This window comes from Chrysemys picta, chromosome 3, assembly GCF_011386835.1.
Source record: "Chrysemys picta bellii isolate R12L10 chromosome 3, ASM1138683v2, whole genome shotgun sequence".
NCBI lineage: Eukaryota > Metazoa > Chordata > Testudines > Emydidae > Chrysemys > Chrysemys picta.
This window is the reverse complement of record NC_088793.1, coordinates 174,961,633-174,986,851: the sequence shown is the minus strand read 5'-3', so window position 1 is coordinate 174,986,851 and position 25,219 is coordinate 174,961,633. Positions and strand designations below refer to the sequence as shown.

General features: G+C 43.5%; 2 protein-coding genes across 3 annotated transcripts in view; one reads left to right on the top strand and one right to left on the bottom strand.

Annotated features, from left to right (window-relative positions):
* Window positions 1-25,219, top strand: part of SRBD1 (S1 RNA binding domain 1) — a 229,492-nt gene that overhangs the window by 21,333 nt on the left and 182,940 nt on the right. For both annotated transcript variants that reach the window (XM_065589554.1, XM_005296117.5), the window contains exons 3-9: window positions 50-196; window positions 9,089-9,171; window positions 10,914-11,079; window positions 12,620-12,982; window positions 15,238-15,404; window positions 17,082-17,199; window positions 17,653-17,791. In XM_065589554.1, coding sequence (XP_065445626.1) covers window positions 9,089-9,171; window positions 10,914-11,079; window positions 12,620-12,982; window positions 15,238-15,404; window positions 17,082-17,199; window positions 17,653-17,791 — 1,036 coding nt within the window. In that variant the 5' untranslated portion in view covers window positions 50-196. The remainder of the gene's footprint in view (window positions 1-49; window positions 197-9,088; window positions 9,172-10,913; window positions 11,080-12,619; window positions 12,983-15,237; window positions 15,405-17,081; window positions 17,200-17,652; window positions 17,792-25,219) is intronic.
* On the bottom strand, window positions 4,323-6,208 carry LOC135982526 (uncharacterized). Its single transcript, XM_065589555.1, has 2 exons — window positions 5,525-6,208; window positions 4,323-4,934 (listed from the first exon to the last, which is right to left on the bottom strand). The coding sequence occupies exons 1-2, from the start codon at window positions 6,060-6,062 to the stop codon at window positions 4,432-4,434; spliced, it is 1,041 nt and encodes a 346-aa protein (XP_065445627.1). The 5' UTR covers window positions 6,063-6,208; the 3' UTR covers window positions 4,323-4,431.

Below are 25,219 nucleotides of genomic sequence, written 5' to 3'. Positions count from 1 at the left end.
ATCTTTTCATATGTCTTTTGTAAAAACAATAAAAATCTGATTCATGCAGGAGTCTGGCACAGTGACCTTTCAGCTTTAAAGATCAGAGGAAAAAGGAGAAAGAAGTGACTGCGTGAAGGAGCAAGAGTATCAGAGAGAAAAAACAGCTAGCAGTGCAGCTTGTGAAGGAGAGAAGAGTAACTGAGAAAGCTAAAAGGTGAGTAGTGTCCTGTGTGTTCCATGCAGATTTATAGCCTCCTCTAAGAGAGCAACATTCCCCCATTCACATGAATGGGATTTCTGCCTGTAGAACAGCATTAAGAAACTGGTCTATTATTGACAAATGTTTTCTGCAGTGGGAACCAGTTCTGAGTGCAATTTAACTGCTGGTGCTGGTTGACGTAGGATTCAGTCATGCCTTCTGCAGTGGTGCTCGGAAATGGTTTTGTCCTATCAACACTAGCAGTCTAGTACCAGTTCATGGAGGAGAAAGCTGCTGAAAACCATTGTTGGTAGTAGGTCAAGTTCAGAGTGCCTGGGTGGGGTTGATTTAAAGGGCTATGTTTGCAAAGGGACACAGTTACCTGATTCACATGTGCAAATGTGTGGTTTTCAGGGCACATACCCTGCTTTGGAAAAACTGGCCCCAAACACCAAGGAACAAATTGATTTTTGTTTCTTTTTGGGCTATGCTCCTGACATGGTATCTGAAATTTTAATGCAGGCAGGTGCTGTCTTATAATTCTGGGATACAAACTCCACCTGTCTTCTTACAATGATACGGGCCAGTCAGTTTAAAAAAAATCTGACCAATCCAAGCACATTTATTGCGGAGTTGTACCCACTGCTTGCAGAACAGAAACAGAGGGTATGTCTACACTACGAAATTAGTTCGAATTTATAGAAGCCGGTTTTATTGAAACCGGTTGTATACAGCCGATTGTGTGTGTCCCCACATAAAATGCTCTAGGTGCTCTAGTCGGCGGACCGGGTCCACAGTACGAGGCTAGCGTCGACTTCCGGAGCATTGCACTATGGGTAGCTATCCCACAGCTATCCCACAGTTCCCGCAGTCTCCGCCGCCCCTTGGGATTCTGGGTTGAGATCCCAATGCCCGGATGATGCAAAACAGTGTCGCGGGCGGTTCTGGGTACATGTCGTCAGGCCCCTCCCTCCCCCGTAACAGCAACGACAGACAATAGATTCGCGCCTTTTTACCTGGGTTACCTGTGCAGACAACATGGAGCCCGCTCAGCTCAGCTGAGCTCACCGTCACCATATGTCCTCTGGGTGCCGGCAGACGTGGGACTGCATTGCTACACAGCAGCAGCTGCTAACTGCCTTTTGACGGTAGACGGTGCAGTAGACTGGTAGCCTTCATCGGCGATCTGGGTGCTGGCAGCCGTGGGGCTTGCCTTTTGGCAGTAGATGGTGTATTACGACTGTTAACCGTCCTATTACAAGTCGGGTCATCGCACATTAGCAGAGTCTTCCCCGAGCAGCCGATCGTGCAATAGGCCTGAAGACCATCGTCATACACCGCCCAGTATTTGCTGCCAAGCACCCAGAAAGATGCCGAGGGCTATCAGTCACGCTGCACCGTCGTCTTAAGATGTAAAAAATAGATTTGCTCTGTATTCATTTGCTTCCCCCTCCCTCCGTCAAATCAACGGCCTGCTAAACCCAGGGTTTTCAGTTTAATCTTTGGGGGGACCATTCTGTGTGACAGTTGTTTGTGTTTCTCCCTGATGCACAGCCACCGTTCTTGATTTTAGTTCCCTGTACCTGTACACCATGTCGTCACTCGGCCCGCCCTCCCTCCTTCCCCTAGTCCGTCAGATACTACGTTTGCGCCACAGCTCAGAGAGCCGAGAAGCGCCTTTCGCGCCTTTTCTTTGAATTCTGGGTTGAGATCCCAATGCCCGGATGATGCAAAACAGTGTCGCGGGCGGTTCTGGGTACATGTCGTCAGGCCCCTCCCCCCTCGTCACAGCAACGGCAGACAATAGATTCGCGCCTTTTTACCTGGGTTACCTGTGCAGACAACATACCACGGCAAGCATGGAGCCCGCTCAGCTCAGCTGAGCTCACCGTCACCATATGTCCTCTGGGTGCCGGCAGACGTGGGACTGCATTGCTACACAGCAGCAGCTGCTAACTGCCTTTTGGCGGTAGACGGTGTAGCATGAGTGATAGCCATGGGGCTGGCAGCCGTAGGGCTGCATTGCACCAGCCCCTTGCCAGGAGATGGTATATTGTGACTGGTATCCATCATCGTCGTACTGGAGTGGCTGTCAATCATGGCCACCTGGGCAGACATGCTACTGTTTCGATGATGATGGCTACCAGTCGTAATATACTATTTTCTGCCAATTGCCCAGAATTGTCTGCTAAGCACCCAGAAGAGGCCGAGGGTGATGCTGGGTGCTGGCGGACGTGGGGCTGGCAGACGTGGGGCTGCATTGCTACACAGCAGCAGCCCCTTGCCTTTTGGCAGACGATGGTATATTATGACTGGTAACCGTCGTCATCATACTGGAGAGGCTATCACTCATGCTGCACCGTCGGCTGCCAGCTTAAGATGTAAAAAATAGATTTGTTCTGTATTCATTTGCTTCCCCTTCCTCCGTGAAATCAACGGCCTGCTAAGCCCAGGGTTTTCAGTTTAATCTTTGGGGGGACCATTCTGTGTGACAGTTGTTTGTGTTTCTCCCTGATGCACAGCCACCTTTCTTGATTTTAATTCCCTGTTCCTGTACCTGTACGCCATGTCGTCACTTGGCCCTCCCTCCCTCCCGCCCTCCCTCCCTCCTTCTCCTGGTCCATCAGATACTTGTTTCCTGCCTTTTTTCTGACCAGCCAGGTGCCATAGCTAGCACTGGGATCATGGAGCCCGCTCAGATCACCGCGGCAATTATGAGCACTATGAACACCATGCGCATTGTCCTGGAGTATATGCAGAGCCAGGACATGCCAAGGCGAAACCCGGACCACCCGAGGAGGCGATTGCAGCGCGGCGACGAGAGTGATGAGGAAATTGACATGGACATAGACCTCTCACAAGGCACAGGCCCCAGCAATGTGGAAATCATGGTGTCACTGGGGCAGGTTCATGCCGTGGAACGCCGATTCTGGGCCCGGGAAACAAGAACAGACTGGTGGGATCGCATCGTGCTGCAGGTATGGGACGATTCCCAGTGGCTGCGAAACTTTCGCATGCGTAAGGGCACTTTCATGGAACTTTGTGACTTGCTTTCCCCTGCCCTGAAACGCCAGGATACCAAGATGAGAGCAGCCCTCACAGTTGAGAAGTGAGTGGCGATAGCCCTGTGGAAGCTTGCAACGCCAGACAGCTACTGGTCAGTCGGGAATCAATTTGGAGTGGGCAAATCTACGGTGGGGGCTGCTGTGATCCAATTTGCCAGGGCAATGAAAGACCTGGTGATAGCAAGGGTAGTGACTCTGGGCAACGTGCAGTCAATAGTGGATGGTTTTGCTGAAATGGGATTCCCAAACTGTGGCGGGGCCATAGACGGAACCCATATCCCTATCTTGTCACCGGAGCACCAAGCCACCGACTACGTAAACCGCAAGGGGTACTTTTCAATGCTGCTGCAAGCCCTGGTGGATCACAAGGGACGTTTCACCAACATCAACGTGGGATGGCCGGGAAAGGTACATGATGCTCACGTCTTCAGGAACTCTGCTCTGTTTCGAAAGCTGGAGGAAGGGACTTTCTTCCCGGACCAGAAAGTGACCATTGGGGATGTTGAAATGCCTATCGTGATCCTTGGGGACCCAGCCTACCCCTTAATGCCATGGCTCATGAAGCCGTACACAGGCAGCCTGGACAGGAGTCAGGACCTGTTCAACTACAGGCTGAGCAAGTGCCGAATGGTGGTGGAATGTGCATTTGGACGTTTAAAAGCGCGCTGGCGCAGCTTACTGACTCGCTCAGACCTCAGCGAAAAGAATATCCCCATTGTTATTGCTGCTTGCTGTGCGCTCCACAATATCTGTGAGAGTAAGGGGGAGACCTTTATGGCGGGGTGGGAGGTTGAGGCAACTCGCCTGGCCGCTGATTACGCACAGCCAGACACCAGGGCGGTTAGAGGAGCACAGCAGGGCGCGGTGCGCATCAGAGAGGCTTTGAAAACGAGTTTTGTGACTGGCCAGGCTACTGTGTGAAACTTCTGTTTGTTTCTCCTTGATGAACCCTCCAACCCCCCCCCCCGCCCGACCCGGTTCACTCTACTGCCCTGTAAACCAACCACCCCATCCCACCCTCCCCTCCCCAATTCGAGCACCGCTTGCAGAGGCAATAAAGTCATTGTTTTTTCACATTCATGCATTCTTTATTAGTTCCTCACAGAAGTAGGGGGATAATTGCCAAGGTAGCCTGGGATGGGTGGGGGAGGAGGGATGGAAAAGGACACACTGCATTTTAAAACTTTAACTCTTATTGAAGGCCAGCCTTCTGATGCTTGGGCGATCATCTGGGGTGGAGCGACTGGGTGGACGGAGGCCCCCCCACCGTGTTCTTGGGCGTCTTGGTGAGGAGGCTATGGAACTTGGGGAGGAGGGCTGTTGGTTACACAGGGGCTGTAGCGGCGGTCTCTGCTCTTGCTGCCTTTCCTGCAGCTCAACCATACGCTCGAGCATATCAGTTTGATGCTCCAGCAGACGGAGCATTGACTCTTGCCGTCTGTCTGCAAGCTGACGCCACCTATCGTCTTCAGCCCGCCACTTGCTCTGTTCATCCCGCGATTCAGCCCGCCACCTCTCCTCTCGTTCATATTGGGCTTTTCTCATCTCCGACATTGACTGCCTCCACGCATTCTGCTGTGCTCTATCAGCGTGGGAGGACATCTGCAGCTCCGTGAACATATCGTCCCTCGTCCTATGTTTTCTCTTTCTAATGTTCACGAGCCTCTGCGAAGGAGAAACATTTGCAGCTGGTGGAGGAGAAGGGAGAGGTGGTTAAAAAAGACACATTTTAGAGAACAATGGGTACACTCTTTCATTACAAGGTTGCATATTTCGGCTTGCAGGCAGCCATGGTAGGCCACAGTGTTTTGGCTTTTTTAACCTTCTTAACATGCGGGAAAGGTTGCAAACAGCAGCGCATTTCCCATATCAAGGATGAATTGGGTTGTCCATTTAAAATGGGTTTTCAATGTAAAAGGAGGGGCTGCGGTTTCCCGGTTAACATGCGGCACAAACACAAGTAAACCCCCCCCCCCCACACACGATTCTCTGGGATGATCACTTCACCCCTCCCCCCACCGCATTGTTAACAGTAGGCAACATTTCTGTTCAGAAGAGCAGGAACGGGCGCCTCTGAATGTCCCCTTAATAAAATCACCCCATTTCAACCAGGAGAGCTTTCTGGAGATGTCCCTGGAGGATTTCTGCTCCATCCCCATACACGTTAACAGACTTTTCCAATAGATGTACTGGCCGCGATTGCCAGGGCAAATTAATCATTAAACACGCTTGCTTTTTTTTTTGTAATGTTTACAAATATTTACAAAGTTACACTCACCAGAGGTCTCCTGTGTGCCCTGAGGGTCTTGGGTGAGTTCGGGGGTTACTGGTTCCAGGTCCAGGGTCACAAACATATCCTGGCTGTTGGGGAAACCGGTTTCTCCGCTTCCTTGCTGCTGTGAGCTACCTACAGTACCTCCATCATCATCTTCCTCGTTCCCCGAACCGTCTTCCCTGTGTGTTTCTCCAGTGAGAGAGTCATAGCACACGGTTGGGGTAGTGGTGGCTGCACCACCTAGGATCGCATGCAGCTCCGCGTAGTAGCGGCAAGTTTGCGGCTCTGCCCCGGACCTTCCGTTTGCTTCTCTGGCTTTGTGGTAAGCTTGCCGTAGCTCCTTAATTTTCACGCGGCACTGCTGTGTGTCCCTGTTATGGCCTCGGTCCTTCATGGCCTTGGAGATCTTTTCTAATACTTTTCCATTTCTTTTACTGCTACGGAGTTCAGCTATCACTGCTTCATCTCCCCATATGGCGAGCAGATCTCGTACCTCCCGTTTGGTCCATGCTGGAGCTCTTTTGCGATCCTGGGACTCCATCACGGTTACCTGTGCTGATGAGCTCTGCGTGGTCACCTGTGCTCTCCACGCTGAGCAAACAGGAAATGAAATTCAAACATTCGCGGGTCTTTTCCTGTCTACCTGGTCAGTGCATCTGAGTTGAGAGTGCTGTCCAGAGCGGTCACAATGAAGCACTGTGGGATAGCTCCCGGAGGCCAATAACGTCGAATTCCGTCCACACTACCCCAATTCCGACCCGCAAAGGCCGGTTTTATCGCTAATCCCCTCGTCGGAGGTGGTGTAAAGAAACCGGTTTAAAGGACCCTTTAAGTCGAAAGAAAGGGCTTCGTTGTGTGGACGTGTCCAGGCTTAATTCGGTTTAACGCTGCTAAAGTCGACCTAAACCCGTAGTGTAGACCAGGCCAGAGATAATTTCAATGTCCTGTTGTTGGCAGGGATGGATATAACATGCTGATAGGTAAAATCATGTAAAAAGAAAGATCTAGTCACCCTAGAGAACAAAAGCCAGTTTTAAGAGCCCATTCAATTAGCAGGACATCTAGATGTTAAGAAGGGTGACTCAAATTCAAATAAAAAGAACAGGAGTACTTGTGGCACACCTTAGGGACTAACAAATTTATTTGGGCATAAGCTTTCGGACCTTAGGGACTAACAAATTTATTTGGGCATAAGCTTTCGAAAGCTTATGCCCAAATAAATTTGTTAGTCTCTAAGGTGTACCACAAGTACTCCTTGTTCTTTTCGCTGATAGACTAACATGGCTACCACTCTGAAACCTATCAAATTCAAATGTTACCACTGGTCTGTGCACATGTAAGGCTAACAACTTCAAAAGCTCGGGGGAATAATGGGTAACTTAGCCATTTCCCTGGGAATGCAAGAGTGGATCCTGCAGAGATGAGCTAATCAAAGTGCTTAACTGATGGGCAAGGCTCAATCCTCTATGATTACATAAGAGAGGATATTTGAACCCAAACACAGCAAAACAGAGGAGGGGGAAGAATTATGTGGTGGCTTGCCAGATTTTCTTACAGAAATGGTATATAGGCAATTCTCTGTAAGTACATGATTTTAGGATCTTATCTACTATTAATTTAATAACATCTTGAAAATAATTGTTCTTGCTCTGGTAATTGTTTTATGCAATATGTTTGCTGAAGGATCAAAAATGGACACTGTAGAGTCAAGCACAGGAGTTTATTACACACAGCGCTGGCAGAGTGTCATTTTGCTTGCATCTGAAGAAGTGAGGTTCTTACCCACGAAAGCTTATGCTCCCAATACTTCTGTTAGTCTCAAAGGTGCCACAGGACCCTCTGTTGCTTTTTACAGATTCAGACTAACACGGCTACCCCTCTGATATTTTGCTTATCAGGCTCAGAGACACTGCAGAACAATTAATTACAATAGATTATATAGGGTGCTCATTGGGCAGAGAGAAACGACGGGGATGGGTTTCCTAAGCCCCTGGATAGGTTCTAGCAGCAAGACAAGATAAGCACACTAAGCCAATGGTCTAAAAGATTACATAATGGCTCCACACAAGGCTCAAATTAACATATTGCGGACATACACACAAGGAACACAGAGGTGAGGTCTTTCTCAGCGCTTCATGTGTCTATAACATATGAACATATGTCTATTAAAGTGTATAGGTTAAATCCTAATTTTGGGGTCCACAGGAATGCGGTAGCAGCTGTCCCAGTTGACCCAACAGGTACATTCCTGGAGATTTAAAGCAAAAAAGCAGTAATTAGTATTTAACAATAACAATTGTTTATAAGTTTACCCTTGCATTTCTGTGGGCTAGGATTGGCATACATCTATGAGGGAAGGGTGTCATAACTTATGTCAGTTATATTAGGCCTCTCCCTGAACTCTGTCTGGGATCTGAGGGGTATTGTACCACTATCTCTTCCCTGCATTAGGGAGTAACCGTGAGGTTTTTCTCAGCGCTTCATGTGTCTATAACTTGCGATGAGGACGCCCAATTACATTCGGAGTTATGCTGACTCTGCTCACTGACTTGAAACACACAAGGTTATCTGTTTACCCCAACTTTCTCTTAGCTACGTATTGTTCTTTGTTAGCTAGTCCTCATCTAGGCCTACATGAAAAGTTCTTAGCAGAAACCGTAGTTAAGATTTTACATCCACAGCAAATGAATTTTGGCCCTTCATTTGCAAACAATTTTTTTTTGAATATTGTTTTGTTTTGTTGTATCCAAATTCAAAGACTGGATGCAACTTGACTCTGAGGGAAGTGTGTGTACGTCTAACAACTAACCATTGTTGTGTGGAGTATATGTAGCTGTCTCTCTCTGAAAACTAATTCCACATTCTTGGAATTTAAACTTTATTTCTGGGTTGATCAGAGAGGGTGTTTGTAATCCAGGGCCTGTGGGCTAATTATTTGGAATTACTGCCTATGTACACATCGGGTTTGGGGAAGTCTGGCAAGTCGTGTTGTTAACACACCATAATGCTGGTGAAATGGCATCCATTTTGTTAGGGCTGGTCCACACACAAGTTTGCACTGAAACAACAAATCAATTTTCATTCATGCTTTATAACAAAGTATGGATTAAAACACACTTAGTTATTTTGGTGCAAGTTTGTGGACCATTTTATTTCAGAATAGAAGTGTCCTATTTTGACTTAAATTGTTTAAAAAAATGGCATAGGTTTGTGTCTAAAATGATTGCATTGGCTATATGTAATTTCCTCCAGAATAGAAGTGTCCTATTTTGACTTAAATTGGTTAAAAAAATGGCATAGGTTTGTGTCTAAAATGATTGCATTGGCTATATGTAATTTCCCCCAAAGCAAAGTGTTGTGGGATTAGATTGATTCGATGGTGTGGTCTAAATTCTTTAACATATAGGAGTGTATTCTGATCATACTACATGCAGACTTGTGTGCCAGTTTCCCACACTGTGAAAAGAGAATGTACTCCATAGGGTACAATTCTGATAGACTAGATGAGAGAGAATATTTTTGTAATTGATTGTTGTTGGTTTCCCCCCCAACCTCTCTTCCTTTCAGATGTCAACTCTACCAAGGATAGCAAAATCTAAAGCAAAACCACTGGTATCAGAAGAAGATGAATTACCCTCCTTTCTTAAATCGTAAGATTAATTTTCCATTCAAATTCTTTGGTCGACACAACATATTTGTTACAACCCTGTTTCAGTAATGCATATTTGTTGCATATAATTTGCTTCAAGTTTGAGGTTGTGAGGCCATTCTGGTGCAGTATAAGTGAGACAAAGGGCTTTCTCAAGATCCCTGGTCAGAGGAGATGAAAGGATTAATGTAAAAAAGGGATTGATTTACTAAACACCCCTTACCCCACCTGCATACTTAACACACACAATGAAAATAACAAATGGCAAAATGTGTGTTAGGCCTTGCCTACACTTGCAAGTTGGAGTGCATTAAATCAGCCCCGGGCGCCCTAACTCCTGAGGTGTCCACACTGGCAAGGCGCTTAGAGCGCCTGGACTCCGTGGCTGAAGCACCCCTGGTTATCCACCTCCACGAGAAGCATAGAGCTTGCTGCGCCCAGGGTGGAGTGCCGGGGTATCAGTGTGGACGACATATTGCATTACTGTGCTGTGATTGGCCTCCAGAACCGTCCCATAATCCCTTGAAGTCAAGTGGCCACTCTCATAATGGTTTTGAACTCGGCTACAGGCATGCGGATATCCCCTTTCAAAGCTCTGTTTCTGACAGCCGGCATGCTTATCTGCTCCGGGACACAAAGCAAACCATTACTGTGAAATGCTCCTGTTGCAGAGGCAGGCGTGTGTGTGTGTGTATGTGTGTGTGTGAGAGTGTGAGTGAGAGAGAGGCGGGGGGTGGGGGCTGATGTTGGGGTGGGGGCTGGGGGCTGATGCTGTTTTGTAAGTTCAGACAGCCCTCCCCCCTGCCGCTATCTGAACTTACAAAACAGCATACTGACACACTCTCTGCCCCCCAAAACATGCTGTCTTTCCCACCCCATACCCACAACATATTCCCTGTCACACTCCATCCACCCATTTGAAAAGCACCTGGCAATCTAGTACTGTAGGATGTCCTGGAACAACGGGATTGGGAAATCTGCATCATGTGATGCTGTGCCTGCCCCATTAGGCCTTGCAAACCCATTCCAAAGCACGTTGCAGCTACTTGCACACTGGGGTAGCTACAACAATGCACTGCTCTCTGTGGCCTTGCAAGAGCTGCTAATGTGGCCACGCCACTGCGCTTGCAGCTGACAGTGTGAACTCATGGCAGCGCTTTCCCTGCTGCTGTCTCTGAGGGCTGGTTTAACTCCTGGTGTTCTACATCTGCAAGTGTAGCCAAGCCCTTAGAATAAAGACTACTACTAAAGTCCCCAAAACAAAACCAACCATGTACAAACCTGTGTGTACCACTTTAGCAAGGCCAGAGGTCTGCATGGAGTAGTGCTAGATCCTGCACTTCACTCCAGCCACTAACTGCAGTAGGATAAAAGGCTTTACTTATAGGCTCTGCATCCCTTCCTGCTCATCTTCCCTGCCCATTTCCCTTTACTTCAGAAAACAGCTTTACAATCTTTCTTAGGCTCCATCTATACTTAAAACTTATATTGAAAAAATCAGCCCCCTTAGCGACATAGTTATGCCGACAAAAATGCCATTGTAAATGCAGCTGTGTCAACGGAAGAGTGCTGCTGTTGGTGTAGTTAATGTTTGGGGAGGTGGTGTTCCCAAACTGACAGAAAAACTCCTGCTGTCAGCATGCACGGCCTCTGTGCTTAGGGGACTGTATCGGTCTAGGCTCTGTAGTATAGATATAGCCTTGCATGTGTTTTTTCCTCTTGCAATGTTTACTTTTGTTTCAGCTTCTCTGAATCAGAGGAGGAAGAGGAGGAGTGGGAACCAAAAAGCAAAGTGGCAAGTAAACGTAGGCTGCCAAAAAAAACTGAGTCAAAACCTAAAAAGGCTGCTGCTCCACGGTCAACTGTGGTTAGGAAAAGGACCAGGAAGACAGCAGTAAAAGAGGAGCCGGTAGGTATCTGTAAGCAGGACACACATAACTACTAAAGCTGTCAAATGCAATGGCCAAAATTTTCCTACTGAGAGTTGTAGGTGCTCAATGCCTCTGAGAATTAGGCCATACATCTCTTTATAGCCATGAGGTTTATATATTAATTAAAAAAAAACCCTATCTACCTCGTCCCCTCCTTTAGAGGAAATGAAACAGCACTGAAATGTTATTTTGTTGTACTGCGCCTGCATTCTCTTCCACCTTTTCACAGCTCTGGTACTCCAGATAAATTCTTAGCACAATGGAAGGGATAGAAATGCTGTACATGTTATACTACCATGAGTTTAGTGTTGGTTCCATTGTGCAGCTTGCAGAATATTTTTCAGTAAATCTTTACCCAGCAGCAGTGAAGCCAGTTCAGTTTGAAGACCTAATGAATATGTTTGAATGACTTTCCTTGTGTCTTTCATCAAATATTTGATACTAAAATATAAGAGTAGGGCGAAGAAATACTCAACATTAGGAAAAATTGCAGGGAGGGTATTCATCACAAGGGAAGCTACTCTGTTTGTAAATTACTCTAATGTGCTTCGGTATTCCAGCATGCATGGCCTATGTATAAGATCCCCTGGGTTTGGAGCTCCCTTTGTTACTGTGTTTGCCAGCCTTTGATCCTGGATCCCAAAGAAGAACTTCGATGGAAAAACGGGGGCACAAGCCAGTTGTGACTTGCCTAAGGATTCTCAACAACTTAGCGTAAGGGATGGAATTGGAATTCAGGAGGTGCCTTCTAGTTCCAAGCTCAGTCTGTTAGAGCAGTGGTTCTCAAAGCCGGTCCGCCACTTGTTCAGGGAAAGCCCCTGGTGGGCTGGGCCAGTTTGTTTACCTGCCGCGTCCGCAGGTTCAGCCGATCGCGGCTCCCTCTGGTCAAGGTTCACCGCTCCAGGCCAATGGGGGCTGTGGGAAGGGCGGCCAGCTTGTCCCTTGGCCTGCGCTGCTTCCTGCTGCCCCCATTGGCCTGGGACGGAAAACCGCGGCCAGTGGGAGCCGCGATCGGCGGAACCTGCGGACGCGGCAGGTAAACAAACCGGCCCGGCCCGCCAGGGGCTTTCCCTGAACAAGCAGCGGACAGGCTTTGAGAACCACTGTGTTAGAGCACTTAATTATATATACATGATGTAGGCAGTGAAACCCACGGAATACACTCTCTCCATAGGTAACCCTGTTTTAAGAGAGCAGTTTAAAAATAATTCCAAGATTTCTAGAGTAACTTTGATCTTCAAAGCCCATCTCTACTAGGCTGCAGTTTTTGTTATCTTTTTGCTGGTCCTTTGAAGGTCTGCTTAAGACAGGCTGCACTGTAATTAGGGGCCTGATTTTACAATGCTGAACACCAAATGTGAGGCTCTGAGCACCTCTCAGTATAGGGCCATAACTTGGGAAAATGATGTCTGCCATCAAGTTCTTCATGTGTGACAACTTATGTTAAAGCTGCTATGTTTTTATAGGACTAATTCATGATATTCAGTGTTTAATTTATTTTGATGGATTATTTGGCAGAATGTATCTTTGCCTATTGCTGCTGATGAAGACAGTAAAGATGGACTGAAACTTTTACAGCCTAAAGAAGACGGAGACCCCAAACCAAAAACTAGAACTAAAAAGCCAAAAATGCCTCGGGGAACAAAAATAAATGTTAGTCAAGAAAAGATGAATAACCTAGATAGTGATGAAATACCCTCAACAAGTGCGCCTTTGATGGAAAATGAAGTAAAGCAGGAGAAATATGAAGAAGATTTTACATTTGATGAACCCCCTTTAAAAAGGATAAAATTGACAACATGTCCTCAAGGAAAACCAGTAAAACATCCTGGAAGCACCAAGCACCAAGAGGAATTAGAAATGAACTGGGACATTGTGCAGGTATGACATCTCCTCCATTTCTTTATAGCAGTCCACTAAAGCTCTACTGTAGCTTACAGAAATAGGACTAACTTGGGCTCTGGTACACATTCGTGATCCTTATTAACTGCAATAAGAGCTGTTGACACATTCCAGGAAGTAGCATGGTACTCTTAAATAAATAGTGCTTGAGTTACTTTATTTACTACAGTTTGTTCTTAGCCTGAACATAGGCCATGACAAGATACACAGATGAAAGTTATAGTTCACTATAAAATGCCTCTGAATAACAAGTTTTACAAATTTCCATTCAGATATCATTCTGACATTTATGACTTCTAGACAAACTTTGAATTAAAGATTGTTTAGCGATTTACAGAATAATCTCACTTTATTCCTCTTTATCACCATTAGAGCTTGAGGGAGTTGCAATTCAAAGACTGTAGCAGCTATGGAAATCTTGAAAATTTAGGATTTTTTTTTTTTTGCAGACTTCATAGTAATTTATAGAATGTAAGTTTTAAGTACGATAAATAAATGATGGCCCATTTGTTTTGGAGATAGACTTCAGCATATATATATCAGCCAGAATGGAACCTTCATCCAGATTGACTTAAAACAATAATGTCAAATAGTGTGAGGACATCTTCATGCATCCCAGTAGAATATTAACTTTGAAGCCTAATCATGACCATTTAAATGCAGATGTTGTAGAAATAGCCAGTTAATGCCCTTGTTCTACGAGGCTAGATGTAGCTATGGAACACTAGGACATGACTGGAATAGGGCAGCACATTGTAGCATACTCATGCTACTGTACTGTACAGCTTGCTACTACCTTAAAAATATTAGACTAGATTATCAGAATTCTCTCCCTGACTTCCTTGAAATTCTGCTGACTTCTAAAGGGAAGAAATTCCTTCAAATATTGTTGGCAAACTCCTTGAAGTTCTCCCATGTCCTTGTTTATTATCTAAGCCTGTGTGCACATTATGCTGTTGGTTATAACTAGGTACTCAGTAAGGTACATAAGATATTTTATGTAGCCTCAAATGTGTTACTGTTAATGTGATTTGTATTATCACAGGTGGGCATGTGTGTGTTGTATAGGCATATAGAGTAAAATTTTCAGAGGCTTCTAAGTCACTTAGGCATTGTCTACACATACAAGTTGTGCCACTTTAACTATACCAGGATAGTTAAAGCGATGCAAACCACTATAGGGTAGATGCAGTTACACTGGCATAAAGGGGACTTATCCCAGAAGAGCTTATTCCCATATACTGAGTCCACACTAGGGATTGTACTGGTATAACTATATCAATAGAAAATTCTACCCCTAACTGAATTAGTATATCAATACAAAATCTGTGTGTAGATCAGGGCTTAGGGTATTTTGAAAATTCTGCCTGTATTTAATTATTGAGACTTCAGTAAAATGAGCTTGATGGCATCATCTTGGTTCCCAGTGGACAAAAGTCTGCAATTTTTTTTAAATATAGGGTTCTGCAATGCCATTTCCCTCCCCCAAAACAACCTACTGCAGCTATTTTTAATAATTGGGTTGGGTTTTTGTATTGATTATTTTGCTAGAAAATTGGCCTAATTATGAAAATTGCATATTTTGGTTAGGATTGATGGCATTCTCACCTCAGTTCAGTTTTAGTGCTTGTGAAAGGCCCTGGAGATGAAGTCTTCTGTTTATCCACAGAGGAGCTGTAGCACTGACAGAGGAAGTATAATCTTCCCCATACCACTGTATCAGTGTACCTTAACCACCCACATGGCTGAGGATATTCCAGGGTATGTTCAGCCCTTGTTTTCTACTAAGACTGATAGCAAAGGTGCCTATAATGTGATGGTGGTTTTTGCGATATTGACCCTTGTCTGTTAGGAAAGAGCCTGAGATTATCGAAGTCACATCACACATGGAGCAGTCTTTAATAATGACTTTCTGGTCACCACTGACCTAGTATAACAGGATTGTGGCCACCCAGAGCTTCATGTTCATGTCCCCGCCACAGTGGCCACTTTATTTCATGGTCATCATATGCCAAAACTCATTCTTTTTTCTTAATAAGTACAAATTCAAGTTCAAGGTACCTCTGGCAGTATTATAGTTTGACACATGCTTTGGCAAGCCTGGCATTCCATCCAGCAGAGGGCAGTATTGTGCACAAAACAGTACTCTATACTGGCTGGATATGAAACTGAAGTGAAGACACTAAGCTAATTTACCAGCTTTAAAAATAGTTACTTATGTTTTCTTGTGGCAGGTCCTGTCAGAAAGAACAAATATTGAACCATGGGTGTGTGCAAACATAATTTGCCTTTTCCGTGATGAAAACACAATTCCATTCATTGCCCGGTATCGAAAAGAGCTTGTCAATAATCTGGAAGCTGATGCCTTGCGAGAAGTACAGCAAACGCTGGAAGAACTACGGTAAGTAATCTAGTGGGGGAGTGTATGTGTATGTGTGAAGGAAAAGAGTTAAACGATGACCTGCTGCCAGGTCTGTGTTCCTTGTGTGCTTGGTTACAATTTGGAACTCTGTGTGTATGGTGTCTAAAAGAGCAATAGTATAATTCCCAGTAGAATATGTTGTGAAGGTGGTAAGTATGCATCAGTAATGCAAGGGGGGGAAATTCCGACTAGAATGTTCCCATTTAAAATAAAAAACACAAAGATCTTAAAGCCAAAATACTCAAAGTTAAAGAGAGGGGTATACTTGATGCTCCCCTGTCTTTCACTTTCTTTAAGAAGAAGAAAGAGAGTTACTGTTACTAATTGCTCAGTGAGGAGTTATTTCAAATATGTTTTGTGATTTAGAGGCCCCTGAATTATGTAGCCCTGAATCAGAAATAAGCTCTACCCCTTGCATTGACATCTGAACATCTGGAAAAGAAGCCCAGGGCTCCTTTTTGATAGCCGCAAGGGTCGGTCCAGGAGCTTCTAGTGTAGGGTAAGGCGAGTAGCACGTGGTACCTTGGCATTCGTAGCGGGCATGGAAGGCAGCCCCAAAATATTACTGTGATGAGGGAACCAGGCCAGGAGCCAGTAACCCATGCACACGCTTAGCGGAGACAGAGGAAGTGAGTGCAAGGAGCAAGCTGCTATACTTATAAGTAGGCAAGGAGGACAGGGAATCACTCCCCTTCTTCCCCCAGTGCACAGGCACACAGTCTCTCTGGGCCTTTGGAGACACAACAACCCTTTCCAAATAATATAGTTGGGGAATGGGAAGCACTTATTTGGCCAAGCAGAGCAAGCTGCCGCTGAAGCAGCCCGCAGCTCTCCGTTAGTTCAGACTCCACCGCAGAGGCAATCAAGGCTGCCACAGTTCCTCCTTGATGCAGTCGTTAGTGTGTCTTTAAAATATGTTTGATGTGCTCTAGGTGGGCAGGGAACAGATGTAAAGGTTCTATGTGCTGAGATCTCCCCCTTCCAGTCCTGTTGGAGTAGGGGATCCCCCCAGATAGGGGAGAATGCCTGGGACAGGAAACGGAGTTTTGGGGGGGCACGCAGTATTGTGTGCCACTGTCCTCCACTGACAGACCAACTCAAGTGTTTTGTAATGATTTCACTTACTAGTGGCTGCTGGACCCTGTGACGTCCCTAATACTCTCTGCTACTATAGAGACAGATCCTGAGAGGTGCTGAGCATCTGCAGCTCCCGTTGACTTGAGCAAGAGTTCCAGGTGCTCATCACCCTGGATTTAGCTCATAGGTACTTAATATAAATTCTTATTTAGATGAAGTGTCAGACTTGCTGCACTTGGATCACAGGGTGGCAGTGTTACAAGGAACATCAAAGCATAAAACACTTAGCTTGACACCCTTTGCTTGATTTCTAGATTCCCCACCCCCCCCCAACTATTGCAAGCTTTGTTGAACAAATATTAAAATGGGAGAGAAATTATTAGGATTTCTACAGCATTTGTCAGAGTGGGTTCCTCGAGGCTGATATATGGTGTAGTCTTCCATGGCTTCTGAGGCCAAACACACTGCCTCAACAACATGCTGTCATGAGACTCAGTAGGTTGGACCACATTTAGTGCTAATCTTTTTAATCTGATTTGAAATATGATTATTTATTAACATAAAACCCATGTATTGTAGTACTGTTGCAAAGAAGACACATGCAACAATACAGAAGATAAAGAAAGAAGGAAAGCTATCGGGAGGTCTATTAACAGCCTTATTAAACTGCAAAACTTTGGATGAATTGGACCATGTGGTTAGTGTCTCTTTTTTAAATATGTTTATGACATTTTATCTTGTACAATTAAAGAAGATGTAATGAACAATGGTAGCTGTGACTAGTGCTGTGAGAATAACTGATTTTTGGTTCGCTGGCCATTCTGGAAAATGGGGAAAAATAGTTTAGGATTGAACAAAACATTTTGTTGAGTTTTTTGAGCTTTTTTATATTTTGTAAATAAGCTGAAGCACATTTTGAAATAGTCATTTTTAATCTAAAAATTGAAACCTTTCATTTAGAAGATGCCAAGACAAAATGTCTTGATTTTGGGGGGGGTATTTTTGACTGAAACAATTTGGTGAATTTGACACAAATTTGCCAATGTTCTGGTTGACCCAAAATATGTTGCCTAGCTTAGATATGGCAGAAATGTTGATCTCTGCCTTTTTAAATAACAATACATTTTACAACTACTTTTCCCCCCCACAGTCTGCACCATATAAAACTGGAAGTAAAGGCACCAAAGCCCAAAGGGCCAAACAACTGGGATTAGAACCTGCTGCCATATCTCTCATTGAAAACCCAGTAGAACTCAGTCTGTTTTCTTACATTAAGCCTAATGTCAAAGGTAAGTACTCAGTTCTTGTATGCGGTAATGGGAATTAGAACATACCTTGAATAAAAAACAGCTTTATTTATTAGTTGTCCTTATACTATTGAAATTTAATATGAGAATATCTTACATTGCTTAGAGACTTCAGCGATAGATGCAGTAGAAAAAGCCAAGCTGAAAATCAGAGTCATCTATTGTCTAAAAAAAATTCTGGAAAATCTGAGAAGGAAAGCTGGAGAAATGAGAACCTGCTACACGGACTGTGGCATGAGGAAATATAGGGTGAATTTCACTACAGCACAGAGGGCCTGTCTAAGGTTCCATCTCCACTTACACCTTGACACAAGACTTATAGTTCAGTATTATAAAGGGACTTGTGCAGGCATCCTGCACTGAGGCAAATTTCATCCACCAAGGCACATCCTAAAAATGTCTGTATTTGGTGCTTGGGAGTGAGTGGGAGCCCTTTAAGTGCTGGGTGGGTGTTGATGGTGCTGGAGAGAAGGCAGTCTGGTATCGGAATGGGTGCTCTAACTACTACTTGTATCACATTTAAATTCTGCAGAACTGATTCTGTCTTTGAAAATGCGATTATTTGTAGGGGGCAATTTCTGACAATAAACCACCAGGATTGTTGAAGACTGTTCCATAGTGTTAGGCTAGTAAAGCTCTTCTTTTCCATGTCACCTTTTTTTTACAATGCATATGCTGAAACTGCTTGTTGATACTGACTCTTGCTCATCTCACATTATAAACAGTAATCAAAATATAAAGATTAACTAAAATGGTAAAGTTAAATTGGTCCAAATTTAGCATTGTGAATCAATTGGCAAAATTTATGATTGATTAAGTATCACATTTTAGAGTGCTGCAATATTTCATAAAGCAAGATGTTGCAAGCATTGCTGTGTGCTATACTGTCAGATAATTGATTGTGCTGGGAGAATGCCAGAGCCAAAGGGAAGTGTTTGTAATGAAAGCTGAGATGAATTATCAGGAGTACCAATGCTTGCATTCAAAAGGGACTGTCAGTTATTGGAGTAGCATGTATCATTGTCATTTTTAATATTTGGAATGAATAAACCCTTTTCAATATTCTGCTAGAAATAGAGAATCAGAGCTTGCATTTATATTATGCCTTTCATCCTAAAGGACCATGAGGCACTTTACAAACGACATACAGATAGGAATCAGGTATCAGGGGTGACAGCCAGGTTGACAGCCTGCATGCAGTATGAGTGGAGAATAAATTTTGTTTGATCTCACAGGAGTGAGCTCCTAGTCATGCAAAAAAGGTCCCATGGGATTTTGGCTTATGGCTTTTAATTTCTCAGTTGGAATTTTTAGAATGTTCCTAGTAATATGTTATGTATAAAAAAAGAACAAACTCTGAATTAAAAATATGTTGTTTAGGTTGCAAAGTCAAGCATTCAAAAATTATGAAATGCCAGAATTTAGGCTGTCTGCAGTCTTCATTCTGCTCCTTTGTGCATATGCATTGTAATATAATTGTTAATTACATGATCACAGTTTTTAACACAGGACCCCTTCCTCCAGCAGTGCACTGGCTAGGTGGTGCTCACTCAATGGGTAGCTCTTCAATATTTCTCTTATCCTCACCATCCAATGTGCAGATGTATCCTTCATTTATTGCACCCCATCCAAATTCTGCACTGGATACGGAATTATTCATTTCCTCACATGCTTTTCTGTGGTGCCAGTCACTGTAGTGTCTGAGCACCTCACAAACACGAATGAATGTTTAATAGGAAAGACTTGCATCCTTTTTTACAAATGGGAAACTGACACACATAGATTAAGGGCAAAATTTACCACTATTTTGATTTGCTCAATAACTTGCTGCTTGTCCTGTTAATTTAGATAGAATAAAAGAACCCAAAGAGTCAAAGGTGTGTGAATATGACACTGAAACTGTCCAACATTAAACAGTTTTAAACAAGATTTGGGGTTTTGTATACAGAAACCTCAGCATGCTTATTACCATGGTAAACACACCATTAAGAATTCTTTTAACCTTTTATTAAAGATACAGAAAAAGAAGGAAAAATGATTAAACCATTTTAAATGTAATGTATTAAGTAAGGCTTTTATTTGAACAGTATCTCTTATTCCCTTTTGCTTTAGCTGTAGAGAGTCTTTAAAGGAACTCCCCCAGGCCCACCTGCCCTTGTTTGATTGTCTTCTCAATGGTAATAACTGTGCTTTTGGAGAAGAGAGAAGTTAGTTGAGATGGGCTGGAGCTATTGGTTGGTGGTGTTGCTAAAGTCCAGTTCTGTTTTCTAGAAAACAAGACAAACATATTCACAAGGGAAAAGAAGAGAACAGCAAAGATTAAAAAAAAATGCAGCTTCTGTCTTGGTGTTGACTTTCACTTGCAACCTCACTGCTGAAAAACAAAGGCACCGCACACAGGTCTTTTCAGTCACTCTGCAACCTGGTAAACTTGAATTAGCATCAGGCCGGCTAGGACATTGCATTTAGCTGCCTTTCTGGTCACAGGCTTACAGCAGTGTTGCAAAATAAACAGTCTTGGCCAGCTAAGTCAGACTGCTATTAGAAGGCAAAGGAGAAGGAGAGGGCAAAAGTGTATGATATGTTGGGGAAGAGTCAACACAGCTTTTGTAAAGGGAAGTCATGACGCACCAATCTAATAGAATTCTTTGAGTGAGTCAACAAACCTGTGGACAAGGGTGATCCAATGGATCTAGTGTACTTGGGCTTTCAGAAAGCCTTTGACAAAATCTTTCCTAAACAAACTAAGCAGTCAAGGGAGAAGAGGGAAGGACCTCTCGTGAATCAGTAACTAGTTAAAAGACAGGAAACAAAGGTTAGGAATAAATGGTCAGTTTTCAGAATGGAGAGAGAGGTAAATAGCAGTATCTCTCTGGTATCTGTACTGGGACCAGTATATAATCATAAATGATCTGGAAAAAGGGTTAAAGAGTGAGGTGGCAAAATTTGCAGATGTTACAAAATTACTCAAGATGTCCAAAGCAGATTATAAAGAGTTAGAAAGGGATCTCCCGAAACTAGGTGACTGGATAACAAAATGACAAATGAAATTCAGTGTTGCCCATTGGAAAACATAATCCCAGCTATACATGCAAAATAATGGGGTCTAAATTAGTTGTTACCATTCAAGAAAGAGATCTTGGAGTCCTCATGGATAGTTCGCTGAACAGAATAACAGAATATTAGGAACAATTAGGAAAGGAATAGATAATAAAACAAGAAATACCATAATGTGACTATATAAATCCACGGTACGCCCACACCTTGAATACTGCATCCAATTCTGGTCACCCCATCTAAAAAAAGATATATTAGAAATGGAAAAGGTACACGGAACTTTAGACCTTAGTCGATCCTGTGCTTTGCTGCACATTGGGCTACCCACATTTGTCATCTTTGCCTGTAAACTGCCCTTCTCGCCAAATCTTCCCATTTCATGTGGAGGTGCTTGATGTTGTTCAGTACTCTTTGTTTCCATGTTATTCGCCGTCTTCCTCTCTTCTTGCATTTTCTGGCTTCCATTCAAGGGCAGTATTTGGTAAGCGTTCTTTTTCCATTCTCAGCATATGTTCTTTCTTTTTAAGCGCTTTAAACTTCAATTTGATGTTTGCTTCCAGCAAATAGTGATCGCTCCCTATATCTGCTCCTCTGAATACTCTTGTGTCGAACACTGATGTTTTCCACCTGTGACTAACACAGATATAGTCGATCTCATTTTGTGTACGGCCATCTGATGAAATCCATGTTTTTTTGTGTTTGTTTTTATGTTGGAAGAAGGAATTGCAGATGCTAAGATTGTTTTTGGCACAAAATTCAAGAAGTCTTGTGCCATTGTCTGTCGTTGCTCCAGTTGTATGTGAGCTGATGACTATTTCCCAACCTCCTCTTTCATTTCTGATCTGGACATTAAAATCTCCCATAACCAGGACAAGATTGTGGTCTGGTATTTCTTTCATTACATCGTTCAATTCTGTATATAATCTCTCTTTGTCCTCTTCATCTGCATTGTTTGTTGGAGCACACGCCTAGACTATGGTGCACGTAATGTGCCGAGAGTGGACTCTAGCTGCCAGTAGCTTATCTGATATTGGCTGCCAATTCATATGTGATTTCTTTGCAGCGCTATTCATGATGATTCCTACATCTGTCTCATGTTTGGTTCCACCTGAATATAACATTATTTTTTCTCCAGATGTTATCATACCTTGATCTTTTCCTCTAGCTTCACAAAGTCCTAGGATATCAATTTTATATCGATCCATTTCTTTGATTACCTGTGCTAATTTTCCTGCACTATTTAGAGTTCGTACATTCCACATAGCTATGCATGTACTCTTTTTGGCCTTCAGAATTTGGACCATCGAGTGGGTGACTTCCTGATGGATTTGATCATCCGCTGTCATATGCGCATCTGAACGCTTTCCAGACTCCTCAGGCCTTGATTTTTGGTTTATATGAGTAGTCTCTGTAGCTATTGTTGTGAAGGCCAAAACTGTAACTGGGTTCAAAAATAATTAGGTAAGTTCATGGAGGATAGGTCCATCAATGACTATTGTAGCCAAGATGCAACCCCATGCTCTGGTGTCTGAAAGCCTCTGACTACAGATGCTTGGATTGGATAACGGGATGGATCACTTGATGATTGTCCTGTTCATTGCCTTTGAAGCGTGTGGCATTGGCCACTGTTGGAAGACCGGATACTGGGCTAGATGGACCATTGGTCTGATCCAGTATGTCCATTCTTATGGATGGGAAGGAGAAGAAATAAGGTAGAGAAGGAAATTAACAGATTTGGTGGTGGGGGACGAGAGGTTTCCCTTCTCAGGTGGTGGTTGGGATTTAGCAGAAGCCAATGAAGGTGGCAGTGTCATCTGGGTTCCTCCCTCTGGTCCAGTCTGGCCAGAATATGCCTTCGGATCAGGATGAAGAAGGTACAGAGTCCCTGAAGACAGTGGGGGTGGCAACCATGATGGTGAAGCATGCTCCTTCCACTTTTTCAGTCAGCCAGCATCACAGTAGCCTGCTCCCTTGTTGTCTGTCTTTTATTATGTATCCCAAAAAGCAGTGATGTGTGGAACAACCCATCCTCTCATTACTTTGTCCACCAATTAGGCCTAATTTCTGAAACACCAATTTTGATTGATTGATTTCCACTCTCTCTCTGTTCTTGTTTACCAGGCATGATCTTAGCACAGTCCTTGAATTATATCAGTAGGCCCTTTCGTTTGGACTAATTTGGTCTTTGTCTTCCTTTTGCACCTTTTCCTGTTGACTTTGATTGTTCTAGTTATTTATTTTATGTATTTTTCTCACTTTTCACAGCTGAGCTTACAATTATGGTAAATTTATAGGCCTAGTTATTCCAACTTGCCCAATTTGAGAAACCTAGGTTTTTCAGAGTATGAAGCATTTTTATAGCTTTCTATATGTTCAGAGCCTTGTACAGATGTTAAGAGATTGAATACCTATTTTACATGTGAAGAAATTTAGGGCTTGTCTACACTATTGGCTGGATCGATGGGCAAAGATTGATCCAGCGGAGGTCGATTTATTGTGTCTAGTATAGATGGGAGAGCATCTCCTGTTGACACACCGCAGTGAAGACACTGCGGTAAGTAGATCTAAGTACGTTGACTTCAGCAACATTATTTCCTCCCTCGGTAGTGTAGACCAGCCCTGAAACAGATTTGCACAAGGCTACACGTTGTCCCTGGAGAGCCAGGATTAGAAGGTGGAATCTTCTGGTTCCTCCAGGACACACTGCCTTACTGTCAGAGATGCTCAGCACTCATAGCTTCTGCTGTCTTCAGGACTGCAAGTGCCGATCACTTCTTAAAATGAGACCTCATGTCAAGTTGGGCATTCAAAAAATGAAGGACATACAATTATTGGCTCTGAACAAAATTTTGGTTTAGTAAACTTGACCAGTATCATATAGAAAATTTGGCAGAGCCAGGGATAAAACAGAATTCCCCTGCTCATGTGGACCTCCTTTAACCAGAAAACAAATTGTGCCTCAGTCTTCATGTGCCTTTCAGTTCTCATTTGCTAAGCACCTGAGGCAAGGATTCTATAGGAAAAAGTAGCATTCAGTCATATTATTAAAGGCTAGGCCATAGTGCATATGCACAAGTGCGTAGAATTAAGATTGCTTTGGCAGCCTTAGTTCTGGTATTTCCTAATTTGGAGTGCTTGACCTTAACATTCTTTGAAGCTTTTTTCTGCATAACTTTCTACTTTTTATTTTAAAAAGAAAAAAAGGCAAGAACAAATTCTATAATGTTTAACTGTGGTGCTTCATCCCATGCACTCACAGCAGAGTTTGAATCCTAAAATTTCAACACTGCAGCACAGACTTCTAGCATTTGAAGTAAAGGATTAACTATAATAACTTGGTTGCATGATTAGGTTGTTACCTTTATGGAGGGTGTAATACTCTGGAACAGTTCTTTATGTATATGTAAATAGTCTGTTTTACAATCAGCAGACTTAAGCACATAGATTTGGCAGATTCTTTTGAGAAGTAGTACAGCTAAATGGTCTTAAACTTGAGTGTGCAGTATTGAAGATATGAGTTTATGCTTGGCTTGATTGCTGTCAGTGGGATATGAAGCCTTGTAGAGTTGTGAGAGACACAATTGGTTTAACAGGTGAGTCTAGAATTCATGAAGTATATCAGAAGCAGGAAACCTGCAAAACAATTGATGGGTCTGCTGGATTATCAGGGATTAAAAGGAGCAGTTAAGGAAGATAAAGACATTGCTGAGATGTGAAATTATTTCTTTACATCACTCTTCACCTCTGAGAATGTTGAGGGGATTTCTAACCTGGACGTGCTCCTTTCTGGTAACAAAGAGGAAGTACTCTGAGTGTGTAGAGGCTTAGGAGCAAACGGATGATTTACAAAGCAAATTAGTCACCAGGTCATAAGGTACGTCTAAGACAGTGGCTCTCAAAGTTTTTTACTGGTGACCCCTTTCACATAGCAAGTCTCTGAGTGTGACCCCCCCCCTTATAAATTAAAAACACTTTTTTATATATTTAACACCATTATAAATGATGGAGGCAAAGCGGGATTTGGGGTGGAGGTTGACAGCTCGCGATCCCCCATGTAATAACCTTCTGACTCCCTGAGGGTCCCGACCCCCAGTTTGAGAACCCCTGGTCTAAGAGTTCTGAAGAAGCTGAATGAAATGGCTGAGCTACTAACAAATATTGCAATCTCTCATTTAAAAACAGCTCGTGTTCCACACAACTGGAGTATAGCAAACATTTTTGTACCTATACTTTAAAAAAAAGGCAATAGGAGTAATCCTTGGAATAACAGACCCTCTAAGAGTTACATCTGTACTGAGCAAAATGGATGAAATCATTAAAAAAAGAACAAAAAAGCATCTGGAAGATCAGGCA